Below are 14,585 nucleotides of genomic sequence, written 5' to 3'. Positions count from 1 at the left end.
AAGGGCTTCACAGGAAAGGATATTGCTGCTAGTAAGATTACACCTAAATCAACCATTTATCGGATCATCAAGAACTTCAAGGAGAGAGGTTCCATAGTTGTAAATAAGGCTTCAGGGCGCCCAAGAATGTCCAGTAAGCGCCAGGACTGTCTCCTAAATTTGATTTAGATGCGGGATCAGGGCACAGCCAGTGCAGAGCTTGCTTAGGAATGGCAGCAGGCAGGTGTGAGTGCATCTGCACGCACACTGAGGTGAAGACTTTTGGGGGATGATTGCAGCCAAGATCTTAACCTTTCCCTCCTGTGAATGCACTCCATTTACTATAACTGTCTGAATGGATATCAGTGGATTACCCCAAGGATCTCTACTTGGACCAGGTCATTTTAATATCTTTATTTATAACATTGCAAATGGTATTTTGTTGGGTTTTTTTTGCAGATGAGACAAAGCTATGCAACAGGGTATACAGATCAGGAGTAAAACAAACAAATGATTGATGATCTAGGTAGATTAGAGGAATGGTAAAGAGAGTTGCAACTACAGATTAATGCCAAGAAATGCAAAATCATGCACTTGGGTCTCAAAAACCCAAAAGCTAAATATAGTATTAATAGCACTATAATGGAAACTACTGAGGAAATGGATCGAGGAGTCACTATTTCAGGTGACTTAAAGGCAGGTAAGTAATGTAACAAAGCAATGAGGAAGGCAAGTCAGATGCTTGGTTGCATAGGGAGAGGAATCAGTAGCAGAAAGAAGTAATAATGCTACTGTATAGATCATTGGTACGGCCTCATCTAGAATACTGTGTTCAGTTCTGGAGGCTGTATCTCTAGAAGGATATAAATACATTGGAGATTGTACAAAGAAGGGCAACTAAAATGGTGCATGGCCTACAGCACAAAAGTTACCCAGAAAAACTAAAAGATCTTAATATGTAGTTTGGTGCAGAGAAGGGAAAGGGGGAACATGATAGAAACTTTAATATATCAAGGGTTTTAACAAGGTACAGGAGAGAAGTATTAGAACACAGGGACATGCATTGAAACTGGAGGGAGTAGGTTTAGAGGAAATCACCATTTATTTATATAGCGCCACTAATTCCGCAACACTGTAGAGAATTCCCTGCCCCATTGGAGCTTACAGTCTAAATTCCCTAACACACACACACACACACACACACACGTCAATTTGTTGACAGCCAATTAACCTACCAATATGTTTTGGGAGTGGGAGGAAACCCATGCAACACGTGAAAACATACAAACTCCTCTCAGCTAAGGCCATGTTCAAGACTCCCGTGCTGAGGCAGAAGTGCTAACCACCGCTCTGCCCACAGTGGCAAAGTGATGAAAAACTACTTCACAAAGGGTAGTGGATAAGTGGAATAGCCTCCCATCAGAGGTAATAGAGGCTAATACAGTAAAGCAATTTAAACATGCTTGGGATAGATATAAGGATATCCTTATTAGGCATAAAGGATCAAATAGGTTGGAGGTTACCATAGGTTAAAAATTGGGCTAACTAGATGAGCCAAGCGGATCTAATCTGCTGTCACATTCTGAGTTTCTATCAGTGGCTCTTTCTAGGACTGACTGACACTATAAATTATGAAACTCATCCATAGTACATCTGATAGTTGTTTGACAGTACAGGCAGGAAATATATGGCTTTCCAGCTGCTTTAGTACTGTAAGTACCAGCAATCCATGCCAAGGCATGTAGTTTTACAGCACAAAACACTCAGCATGCCCATCTCTCTATTACCAGTTTTCTAACTGGGCTGTAGGACATGTCACTCTCATATGGACCATGGGAAGAATCTGCCCTACAGCACCAAACCGCATATCAGTCCAGTCTTTAAAACTTCTAAAGCTATCCCTTTATTTGTCAAGCATTGAACTCATCCACCATTTAGTATTGTATTCATACGGTATTTAGTGATCATTATTGGAACTTCTGAAACAATTGACTACTGTAAACTACATGTAGATGTCAATTAATAATACTGTGAAATTCATCTTACTTGAGAGCAACATTGCCACATTAAAGGTTAAAATAACTACAGTACAGTTTAAAATGAACAATTCTGGGGGGATGCATATTTATTTGAACAACTTAACAGGAGATGCACTGGAATTAGTCATTTATAGATTGGTTGTATAGATCCATGCACAAAGTTCTTTCCCCACAAGGATCAATACAGTAACTATACAAATAATTTATATATAATTGTTCAAAGGGCCTTTGCAATAACACATGAAAAAACCATATTGTTACAAGACTTTTACTAGATAGACAATCATTTCAGGTCTTGTTTCAACTTCTGTAGGATCCTCTCTCGTTCTAGATAAATATCTTTTCTATGGAGAATCCTCTGCAGTCTGCGGTTCATTTTCTCCTTTTCCGTTTCACTCGCAACCAGATTTTGTCTTGAGTGCGTAATGCAATGGCTGATTTGTTGTCGCCTCTGTTGTACGCTTGCCTGTACGATTCAAAGACAAAAATAAGTTTATTATTTACTCCAGTGCCCAAAATACTAAACTGTTACAGAATACGTAGGAGAAATTTGATAGATCAGTATATAGACTTACTGAGCATTACAAGTTACTGTTGCTCATCTTAATTATTAGTCATACACTAACATAGTACAATGCACAAGGGGCCTGATTCATTAGGCCATGAAAAAACAGTCAGTATTTAACTTATGTGCAAAACAGGTAACTAATTTGCACCCCTTGCATTGTAACATGGTTTTGTCCATGAGACTTAAATAAGAAACTTCTTAATTTAAGATCCTTAATGAATCAGGCCCAAAGTGTGGAATGTCACAAGACTCCAGCTGTAGATTACACCATGCAAATACTACCGTTACCAGAGCGCAGCGGGGGAAGAGCAGAGAACTGCCCCCCTTCCAGGTAAGAACATGCAGTTAGTGCTTGATTAATGGGATATTGTACAGCAGACACCATATAAGAGTGAAGCCGCAGGTACAGTACTTTCATACAGAGAAGGTCTAATAGCCGCTGTATACAGTAGGGGTATGTTATTCCTTCTAATACAGAAGCTTTCCTTCCTAATGACCACTGACGTGGTGAGATCAGAAGACACTGCAAGAGTATTTCCATCACTTGTGTATTATATCCAACTATCTAGCTCTCAATTCTGTAATATCATCCTTTTATAGCCTAAGTACCAACGGAAGAGTGAGCAAGACCGGCTTGAGGAGCGGGTGATACTGGGAAGTACAATGCTTGGTTCTAGTCTTTGATATAACGGACATGAAGTAGCACGTCACTAGTGACCACGACCTGATGATAAAAGTAACAGATGATTGGACACTTACCTCCAGCTCCGATTTATCTTTCTCGGTTTCATCAATTTGGGTTTTGAGCGTGGCCACATCTCTCTATATAGAACAATAACAATGTTACCACTTACATGCCACAGTAACGGATAATAAAATAAAGATTTCAGGGAAGGAACATAAGAGATGTAATATTCTCATCACAAAGCCCATCGACGTGGGAAATAAGATTCCACTGTGTGCATCATTAGATAAACGTTAACAAGGACAGTTCCACTTGAGATAAAGACTTTAGCTGATCACACCCCTCAGAGTAGTGAGGATAACTCCTCTGGGATCCATGATGAAAATACGTCGAGATGGAATGTTAATATGTTGGGGGACTGAAGCTGCAGCATGACCCAACATACCCTATGCTATGTATAAATCTTACACAACAAGTCTACCTTAGCTGAGATCATCCTGAGGCAGAGGAAGGGCATCCTGTTCTGGTACAGGGGGGAACAATTTGTTGTCTACTGACTTTATATTGTAATTTTCCTTTAACAACATTTAAAAGAGAGCCATGAAAAGGAGAACTTTTTAATCCCCATATTCCACAGACTCCCATTGTCTTGTTCCCCATGGCTGGGATCAGGGACTGAGTGTAGCCGGATGCCACCACTGTATGAGGATATATAAAATTACAGTCAGAATAGATCTTACATTCAACTGCTGGACTCTACTCTCTGCCACCTTGATGTGTTGCTCATAGGATTCCATCTTAGCAGCCAGTGACCTACAAGCAAAATAACAATAGAGCCAAACAAGGTACAACACTCAAACACAACAACAAAAATCTTCTTTCCAAACCTATCTGCAAATTATCCAGTCATGTTCACCAGAATAGGTCTAGGTGAGAGGGTCTAGAATATAGATCCAAGCAATCTCATCTCTTCATTTAGAGCTTGTAGGACCCCCCCCCCCCCCCCCCCATATTGCAGTAGTAGGTGGACTAGCAGTGGTTGTGATCAGTTTACAGCCCATTATGTGCTACCTTTTCCAGATCTCAGATGTTTCCAAATAGCTGTGAAAAGCAGCATCTACAAGGGAGACTCTACAAGCTGGATGATGGTGGACTCCAGGTTCTTTATAAAAAAAAAAAAAATATGAACCTAACAATCTCCTCTTCACAAAACCAATGGGTTCAATCTAAATATGCAGAGAATCACAACGACTTCCTTATTGTATGGGTATAAATAATTGATAGTAATTCTGTATAAACTGAATAATGATGTCATTGTGTTAGTGTCTATTAAGGAACCACATGTATTACATTGTAAATGCTAGATATTAAGTCACCTTGGACTTCTAACATGCATGGGGAGTACATTACCCTATTTCCTATACTATCATCTTGTGTGTGTTTTCCCTTTTTAATGTCACTGTCCTCATGCACATTATGTTCAGTAAACTCACATTAAGGTGAACCTACCTAAATAAGTATTAAAGCACATAAGCTTCCTAATTATATTTCTTATCTTCTATTGAAAAGCAGTGGGCAAGAATTATTTTTTTTTAACTCTACTAGGATAGTTCTAAGTCTGTCTCCACCCCTCTCATTTACATACTGTAGCCACTGACATTAGGGGTGGGGTACGAATTTACGGAGGTGATAAAAACAACAGGCAGTTGGACGGAAAAAAATAAACAAAACTCACTTGCCTGACTCGTAATGATTGCTGACTGAGCTTAAGAACCAGTCCCCGACAGTGTGCTAAGACATCACCACGATCAGCAGTAATAACCGGAGCCTGTTGACGTCAATTGAAATTGCGACCTCTATATGAGTATTTTTAAAGCGGCAATGCTGGGTCCCTTCCCCTATTCCGAACGCTAAGCCCAAGTGTAAGTCTTAGCTCCGATGAGAAGCGGCATTGGGGCTTTAAATAGTGATATAGAGGTCGCAATTTAAAAGGACGTCAAAACAGGCTGCTGTTATTACTGCTGATCGTGGTTTCTTAGCACACTGTTGGGGACTTGTTTTGTCATTCTTGAAGGTCAGTCATCATTTATTAGGGGTCGGGCAAGTGAGTTTCTTGTTTTTTTTTTTGTTCGTGGTAGTCACTTACGTGTTATCAGCACCGTTAAAGTGACTATCACCAGGCATTAGATCTCTATCTACATGTCCATGTATATGTAAATGTTACCCAATAGTTCTTTTCTATAAGACAAATTGCATTTCTGCCCTAGTGGCCAATTAACGTCTTATAACAAAAGCAGACAATGTATATGGATAGTTTATTCCATAAACTGTTAAACCATAGAATATTAGTTGACAATGACAGGAGGACTTTAATTTACCTGTTTGTATCTTCTAGATGGTTTGTTTTACTGGCAGCTTTGTGCCGTCTCCTGGCTGCTTCCTTCTGAGCTGCCACAAGTCGAACGCTCGCCTCCTGCTGCTCCTTTTGAATGGTCATCGGGTTTAACTGCTTAAGCACGTCCTCGGGTCTCAGACCCCCCACACTACTGGGGTCCTGTGTCCTGCTCAGGAATGCTCTTCCCAGCTGGACGGTTCTTTCAAAGGATCGTTTCTACAAAACCAGAAGGACAAGAGTCAGCACACTGGATTCACAAACGCATCATGTTTTTATGATTTTTCCTTTATAAAGAATTCACAAATAAGGTATTTTCCAACTAGAGGCGGTTTAGAAATGTGCTTGTGAAGAGGACGTAGCTAAACAGCCATCCTATTTCACTAGTGTTTTTGTGAATATTTTCTGACAATCTTTCACATGGGAGTTTTTACTTTAACGGTTTCTTAAAAATGTAGTTTTAAACTTAACATCATCATCAGCTATTTATATAGCGCCACTAATTTCGCAGCGCTGTACAGAGAACTCACTCACATCAGTCCCTGCCCCATTGGAGCTTACAGTCTAAATTCCTAAACACAGACAGGCTAATTGGCTGCTATTAAATTAATCCTAGGATCTCTCTCTCTATCAGTATGTTTTTGGAGTGTGGAAACTCACACAAACACAGGGAGAACATACAAACTCCACACAGATAAGGCCATGGCCGGGAATTGAACTCATGACCGCAGTGCTGTGAGGCAGAAGTGCTAACCACTAAGTCACTGTGCTGCCCAATTAATTCAATAAAGTGACTGATAAAAAAAGAAAAAAAAATGTTTAGCATCTCTGTCTAACAAATAATTCACAAAGCAGCATATATAAATGAATTTAGAAGAGAAAGGTTTGTGGGTTCCACTCATTGTACATAGTTTCTAATGACAAGTAAAACAAGGTGCATAACAGAGACTCATTTTGAACACTGCAGTAATAGTTACTGGAAAATGCAGATTCTAACACAGACTAGTGGCTATTAATAAACAGCAGCTGCTGTGCCATCTATGACACCCGCCCCAAGCATTCAATGCCAACCTTCCACCTAATACACCACCCCCAAGGACCCAATTCCACTTTCTCACCTATCAGCCAGTGATAAACTCCAAGCATTAGACCACATTTTACGTGTAAATGCCTTTTTCAGCACAATCAATATTGTGGCTCATTCAGGTGGATGTGAACACTGCTCAGTACAATCAGTGGTTTTATATTTCATGAGGTTTCTGCTTGTATATATGACTTATCTGAGATAATCAGCAAACAATGTAGAATATTAGTATAGAGTTTGCCCCAATGTAGTTTTAACTGGAAAAAACCTTAAAACCAGCTTTAAAGTTTATAAAGAGTATGGGAGAAATATGGAAGGGGAGCAGAAGTTTTGGTACCACAATCATTCCTCTTTCTCCCAGGACAGATTCAAAGATCGTCTGGTTAAATGAAAGGTGAACAACCCCTTTACCCACCTCCATAAATACCAGACGAGATAACTATACACATTACCATTTTCTGAATATCATCTTCAATCTTATCCTTCTTGGCGATGATCAATTCTTTATCCTGGTTTGTTGCTGCAAGACCCTTTCTTAGACATAGTAATTCTGCCTACAGAAAAAAACCGAATTGTATTAATCTATGCATATTTAGGAGGAACCAGTTTATTAAATCTTTTTAAAAGGTGCAAGTTCCTAGGGCCAGACCACCTTTATCTTACCATTCTTCAGAACAACTTCTAACCAATCAGATCACCCTAATGGTTACAGCTGCTGGTTATTGCAGGAGATTAGTGTTCTACCCTTGTGGGAGACACTTGTGTAGTGAGGGCTGAACTGCATGTGACAGGGGAAGTGTTATGCTGTAAGGAGAGGTAAGCAGGAGACCCCAGACAGGGAGATAGAGATCCAGAACAATGAGTAACCAATGAAGCAGATTATGTTGTCAAGGTCAAACGTAGCTCCTTATGAACCTTCATATAACCATCCTCGTACCATTGTGAATGATAACTAGATGTAACATTGAAACGTTGGTACAAATCCAATTTCAGACTTGCTACTGAAGCAATATCATCATCAAAATCACCATCACCAATTCTGCAGCGCTGTACAGAGAACTCATTCACATCAGTCCCTGCCCCGTTGGAGCTTACAGTCTAAATTCCCTAACATACACACACACACACACTAGGGTCAATTTGTTATCAGCCAATTAACCTACCAGTATGTTTTTGGAGTGTGGGAGGAAAACGGAGCACCCGGAGGAAACCCACGCAAACACGGGGAGAACATACAATACAGTAGCAATCTGCAGCAGCACAATGCAGCCTCACACAAGGTGATCCTAAAGCTTAGGCCCAAGTGCCAGGATCGGTTTCCACACTAGCCACATACATTCCTGCTCTTTTGGCTCTCGGACCACGTGGGTCCCTGTTATAGTGGTCACATGCACGGATCCTGACATTTCAGCACCCAGCAATAGGATGACTAAAATCTGTCCATAATGTGGGACTAAGCACTCACACACACACACAATGTAACATGCCCCATAATGATCAGACTAATAATTAGCGGGCATCGCAGCTGGTTTAGGCCCACACAGGCTGTGATATGTGCCCAAATGCTCCATACTGCAGCATATTACCAGTTCTAGTGTGGGCCGCAGAGAACAAGTCATTGTATTATTGTGCTCAGCATGTAAACATACACACAGGTATTAATATATCACATCTGCGCAGTAAAACAGTCCTATATATGGTACGGACGGTATATTGGAACAGTCACTAAAACATGAATTCCTGTACTACTGCAAATGAATATTAATATAAATATTTGCAGTAGTACAAGAAAAAAAAGCACTAGAACAGCTTTGATATTTTGTGTGTAACATTAGGAAAAATATTATGTAAACACCAGAGACATGTGACAATTGAAATGCATTAGAGAACTGCGAATGTAAATTCTGAGGACGTGTGACATCAGGGAATGCAAAACGGGGCATTCACTGTATACAAACATGGGAAAACATGAATATAGCCCTCATAACCTGTAGCCTTCCAGCTGTTGTAGAAATACAAGCCCCAGTATTCCCTTTCAACATTCTCTACAGAAGAAGCTGTCAAGGCATGCTGGGAGCTGTAGTTCCACACGTCACACACCCTTTCTTATAGTGTTGGGTTAGGTGAATCCTCCCTGTAACCCCCCAGCAGAGAAGCTACCGCACGGTGGTTACTGCAGCTGTCATACAACAAGAAGGACAAGACAGTGATCAAATAATAACAATACAATTTCTAACAGTTAACCATCATGGTGTAGGATTATTGTACCTTCAAGACCTTTACTTTCTCCTGCTGTTCCATGTGCTTCAGAAACTCTATGTCTTCATTACGACACTTATACCCAGGCATCTTTTTCAATACACCCGAAATACGCATCCGATTTAATCCTGCATCACAATACACAAATCCCTGATTTAATATAAGAGACAGCCAATATATACAACATGTTTTTTTTTTATATACATTAAACATTTAGAATTTGACATAATTTATATGTAAAAGTTAATATTTTTATTTTATATATCTTTTTAATATTGTTTTGCTCTACATTGTAAACTCTTGTTTGAATCAATGGTGCTTTTGAAACATTTGAAATATGTCACCTCCAGAAAACACGTAGACTTGTAGAATGACGGCCATCTTTGTCACAGCAAAGCATTAAGTTATCATAACTGTTAGACGAGATAATCTCACAACAGACAGTGTGATCTCCACTCTAAGGGCCTGAGTCATTAAGGACAGTAAAGCCCAAAAAAAAAAAAAAAAAAAAAAAAAAAAAGAGTAAATGTTCTCCGGGTCAAACCATGTTACAATGCAAGGGGTGCAAATTAGTTTATTATTTTGCACATAAGTTAAATACTGGCTGTTTTTTCACGCAGCACACAAATACTTTATAGATTTATTTTTACACTGAAATTTAAAGTTGATCTAGGACATATCCTACCCCAACTATATATCTGTCCCAACATTTTAAATTTACCTCCTCCTCCAATGCAACATGGTTTTGCCAAGGTGCAAAGTTACTCCTTTTTTATGGTTTGCTCTCCTTAATGACTCAGGCCCTAAGTGTTCTGTGAAAGCCTCTGTTTTGTGCCAAACAGAGGCTCCTCCTGCTTTACAAACAAAGGTGTTGTGCATTCAGGGAATACACTCCCGATTGTGCAATACCTCACCAGGCCTGGAATGAGGGGAAGGCTTTAAACAGCTGCCTTGGCTGCAACAAGCAATGCATGTTATGGTCCCACTTTGCATTAGGTGTAGGACAACAATGTCATCAATGTGAAGTCAGCATCCGGTCACCATCAGCAAAGAGGAATCCTGACTTCTCTAGCGCTTGTTACATTCATACAAGGCAGTGGTCAGCTACAAGTCTGCACAGTGCAGGGAGGTCACATGGCATACCCAAAGATGGAGGGAGTGTACTGTACAACCCTTCTGAAGACACCTTCGGCCCTTCAGCTACTTCATGTTGCTCCTCACTGATTTAAGGTCACCGGAACGAGGGCATGAAGCCGGCATGAGCTGGAGGCCACATATGAGGGCTCGGAGGACCACCTGTTCCCCGTCACGGACCTAGAGTCATAGGCTCAGGTTGGCATCTCTGATACCAAAACCTCTTGTTTCACCACCGACTCAAAAATATCCAAAGAACACCTACTGCATTTGCATGCAGCTTCTGGTACACCACAACACTGGGCTAGGAAGAAAGGTGCGAGTTGGGGCGATTATAGTGGATACCTCACAAACTATTATGTTCTTTGGAATAGGGAGAAGTATGGAGGATTCTGGGAAGGTAAATTACATCATTGAACCATTCAACAATTGGAAACCACAAACATGTTTTATAAACTCGGGTAAAGTGTGTGAATTAAACTATGTAGTCATTGAAGGGGAAAAAAAAAAAAAGGAAAGACTTGCCCTGAACAGGTAGTTCACTTATTCTCCGGCTGTGAGTCTGTCTGCTACAAACATTTGCCTCCTGAGGTACGGATTCCTGCAAAATATAAATATTAGTACATATGCTCCTGTATTTTGGAAAACACAAATTTTTGTTCATCTCTATATAAATTGTATTTTATGTTTCAGACACTAATCAACAAATTATGTGATTTCTTTAATATTATAAGATCTCTCTCCCATTTTTTTCTTCATATTTCTTTAATTTAAATATTAAACGGGTTATCTGATTTTAATCCCAGCCACCCCCATATGTATCTGAAGCCAAGATCCAGAGTGTGTTTTAGATCAGCCGGTTTGGTTGCAGCAGATCAAAGCTGTAGAGGATATTCTGTCTCCTCTGTATAGTTCTATGTAAACCTAGTTAGCTCTGTCGTTACGGTCACTATTCCAACATGGGGGAAGGAGGTTATTTATCTTTATAGAACTACCCAATCCTTATAATTGGGTAGAAAATGTCAGCAGGGAAAGGAAGGTTAAGAAAAGTGGAGATGTTGCCCATAGCAATCAATCAGATTCTAGCTCTTATCTGGTGCATTCTAGAAAATGATAGGTAGAATCTGATTGGCTGGTATTGGCAACATCTTCACTTTTTCTTTTTAGAAGGATTGATAAATCTATAAAAAAAAATAAAATAAATGGTAATAAATTGCTTAGATACCTCAGAGCCTGAAGCATATTCACAGTGAGCCTCTGTATCAGGCTTGTCGAGCAGCTGAGACCCCCATACACTTACCCCTATCTGTCTGATCTAAAACGTACATATTCTCCAGATTTGGAGCACACGCCCAGCAGAGTGGGTGGTGTATGGGACCAAATGGAGAGAGCACCTCATGATTCAACTAATTTGGGGTGTTGGGTGTATTGTTATTGGACACTGGAGTTAATTTCTACCCAAGATATATATGTTACCTAAAATACAACCACCCCCCTCCCAAACTAGCAGAACTGTGGTGGTCCAATCACAGAGACCTTGGAATTTGAGAGCTCTCACCTCCACCAGGGCACCTTGTCGGACAAGTAACAGGAGAAGGGGAGGGTTTAAGCAGCAACATTTTCTGACTGGATGGAGCTGCAGCTCCGTCCAATCAGCACTGATGTTAGAAACTGGTACAAAGTACTTTGAGTTGGAACTGTTCCTGGATCTCAATGCAGCAATGAGTAGGTGTAGGAGCTCTGGCAAGTTCTTCTAAACTGCATGGGCATAGGACCAGAATAGTTCTGCTGGATGCGGGGAGGGAAGGTTTACTTAAAAAAAAAAACAACAACCTTTTAGCATCCGCATATTTAAATTACACAATGAAAAAAAGGTCCAGAAAAGTACAATACAGTAGAAGGTACTCACATGGTGTCCACTCTGCTCACCACCAGGGGGCACATTCTCCAGGCCTTGCATTGTGTAAGACTCTCTAAACACTAGACTTTTTTTCACGGCTTGTTTATTACTTTTTATTTCACTTTTAGACGCATCACAGGTTGAGTTGTTCACAGTACGTTCTACTTTCTGTGCGCTTCCGACAGCTCCACCTTCCCGACTTTCTTTCGGCACATTACATTGTTCCCGTTTTGCAGATAGAGGGGTGCGTGGTAGCTGCCTGCCAGAAGGCACAACATTGTCTGTGCCTTTAAATGAGAACAACCCTTCAAATGATTCATTTCCATCTACCCTTGGCTCAAATTTCTGAGAGGGCAGCAGGGGCAAAATCCCAGGGCCTGGAGAGCGTGGAAGTTGTCGCCCAGTATGAAGAATATTAGCAGGAGATGGGTAAACTGAGGGCCTTAATTTATATCTGCTCCTCAAGCGCTGCACCTTTGGGTCATTATTCCTTTCTTTCCGCTTTAGTTCTGCAAATTCCTTTAGAAGGTTTTCTGCATCCTGGTCACTTAGTGCAGTTTTGGAGCAAGTCCAGCCAGGTAAGTGGCTCTCTTCATCCTGAAGAGACATGGCCTGCATGGAAATGAATGCAAGATTACACACAGAAAATCTGCAGGACTTCATATCATAACAGGAAATAACTGCATTATATTTGTATGGAAAGTACAGGCACTATTAAGAGTTGTTTTGTTTATAAATATACTGTGAAATCACACTGAGCTATAATGGGCTCCTAAATACCTATCTACAATAATAATTTGGCTAGATCAGTGGTGGACAGCAGAAGACTAATCTAACTATGGGGACCGCTGGACAGGTATCAGGGAGGTGTGTTACATTAGTCACACTTGGTTTTGATCTCTATCTGGTAGAGCTGTTGAGATACCACGAGGAGTCACTTCTTCTACCCCTAAATTTCTGGCCTTCCTTCCCCCCCATCTCCTTTCCTCTTTCCCCTTGTTTGTTGTCTATTGTTAGTCTTTTACTGTATGCGTTACTCACTATTGGTTGATGGACTGTAATGACCTCAAATAGCTTTATTTTTGTCTTGAATCCCATCTGCTGTACAACCTCTTTTTCAATAAAAAAAATTAAACAAAAAAAAAAAAAAAAAAACACAGATGAGAAATGCATTCAGTGTGTGCGATTATAATACATATCAGTGTTCTCCCCCCAGAAAATTTTGCCAGCCGGGTGGGGACAGTGTAATACTTTTGAATAATAATGGACAATGTTGGAGGTTATTGCCCACACCTGCCAGGACTGGTCAGACTGGTGGTCAGTGGTCTAACACACACTGCTGGCTGTAGTGATCACACAGTGCTTGTTCTATAGGAGAAACAGTAATCTATTATAATAGGACTCTGTCGGGCTCCAACAGCTGGATGGGGCACCAAGGACATAGCTGCTGGTAAGAACTCGGTATATCTACATTGAAGGATTGTTGTGGAGCTGATCAAGTTTGAAGAGGAGAACAACCTGCCAGGATAAGATCTTTTAAAACTGGAATTTAGAAACAGTTGACAGAACTGTGCCCATAGGGCAGGGTTAGATAAGGTGCAGCCTCAGTTCATGTGGAACTACAAGTCACAGCATGCTGTGCCGCCAGACAAGAATCATTAAAACAATAAAACATTTAGCAAAACAAATCTCCGTAGACAGATCAGTATTAGCCCCCGTCCCCGAGTTATTACCGTGCGATCTATGGCGGTGCCGCCCCCGGTCCCGAGTTATTACCGTGCAATCTGTGGCGGTGCCGCCCCCGGTCCCCAGTTATTACCGTGCAATATGTGCCAGCCCCCAGCCATTACCGTGCGATCTGTGGCGGTGCCGCCCCCGGTCCCCAGTTATTACCGTGCGATATGTGCCGGTGCAGCCCTCAGCCCCCAGCCAATACCGTGCGATCTGTGGCGGTGCCGCCCCCGGTCCCCGTTCTTCTCTGTGTACTTTTAAATGTCGCGCGGCTTCCGTCCATAACCGAACAATCCTATTGGTTCGCAGGTCAGAGCACAGTCATATGATATGCTGTCCGAACAACCAATGAGCGCACCTGTCTCCGTGTTTCGTCATTTCTCGCAAGATCACTGTCCGTTTTGGTGCCATCTGCTGGACAGAGAGCGGAACAGCTGGTTATATGAACGTGTAATGTGGCCGGTCTTAGTTCGGGTTTAGTTGGGTGTAGTGATAGGTTAGAGTAGGAGACCACATCCAGTGCAGCCGCAGGAGGCCACGGCGTCATATGTGTGGCATTTTTTTCCCTTTTGAACCCATGGGAGACCACGATGGGAGTTTGAATGCCCGGGGCAGGGAAATTGTCTTATACTTTTTTTTTTTGTAATTGTGTTTATGAGTTGTGTTAGGAGAGAGCAATTTAAATATTAGATTTTGTTTGCAATTAACATCTTCGTGGAATCTATAATATCTGTGTATTTAAAGATAAAGCCATACGGTGATTATATTACATAAATAATCACTATATAGATAGATAGCTTCGTATTCTCTTATT

General features: G+C 41.0%; 1 protein-coding gene across 1 annotated transcript; it reads right to left on the bottom strand.

The window, feature by feature from the left end:
- Nucleotides 1-1,181: 1,181 nt before the first annotated feature.
- LOC142139425 (uncharacterized) lies at nucleotides 1,182-14,056 on the bottom strand. Its single transcript, XM_075197017.1, has 9 exons — nucleotides 13,934-14,056; nucleotides 12,050-12,652; nucleotides 10,666-10,741; nucleotides 9,016-9,134; nucleotides 7,200-7,301; nucleotides 5,650-5,882; nucleotides 4,012-4,084; nucleotides 3,346-3,408; nucleotides 1,182-2,484 (listed from the first exon to the last, which is right to left on the bottom strand). The coding sequence occupies exons 2-9, from the start codon at nucleotides 12,647-12,649 to the stop codon at nucleotides 2,302-2,304; spliced, it is 1,449 nt and encodes a 482-aa protein (XP_075053118.1). The 5' UTR covers nucleotides 12,650-12,652; nucleotides 13,934-14,056; the 3' UTR covers nucleotides 1,182-2,301.
- Nucleotides 14,057-14,585: the final 529 nt, after the last annotated feature.

This window comes from Mixophyes fleayi, chromosome 2 (assembly GCF_038048845.1).
Source record: "Mixophyes fleayi isolate aMixFle1 chromosome 2, aMixFle1.hap1, whole genome shotgun sequence".
NCBI classification, from domain to species: domain Eukaryota; kingdom Metazoa; phylum Chordata; class Amphibia; order Anura; family Limnodynastidae; genus Mixophyes; species Mixophyes fleayi.
This window is presented reverse-complemented; position numbering and strand designations above follow the sequence as displayed.

What these genes read in the sequence shown, in the direction of transcription:
- LOC142139425 (XM_075197017.1), bottom strand. Translation starts at nt 12,649, where the DNA reads ATGTCTCTTCAGGATGAAGAGAGCCACTTACCTGGCTGGACTTGCTCC. An exon ending in AAGTGAACTACCTGTTCAGG is followed by an intron (nt 9,135 to 10,665) that starts GCAAGTCTTTCC and finishes ATTGTGATGCAG; the next exon opens with GATTAAATCGGATGCGTATT. An exon ending in AGAAAGTAAAGGTCTTGAAG is followed by an intron (nt 7,302 to 9,015) that starts GTACAATAATCC and finishes TTTTTTCTGTAG; the next exon opens with GCAGAATTACTATGTCTAAG.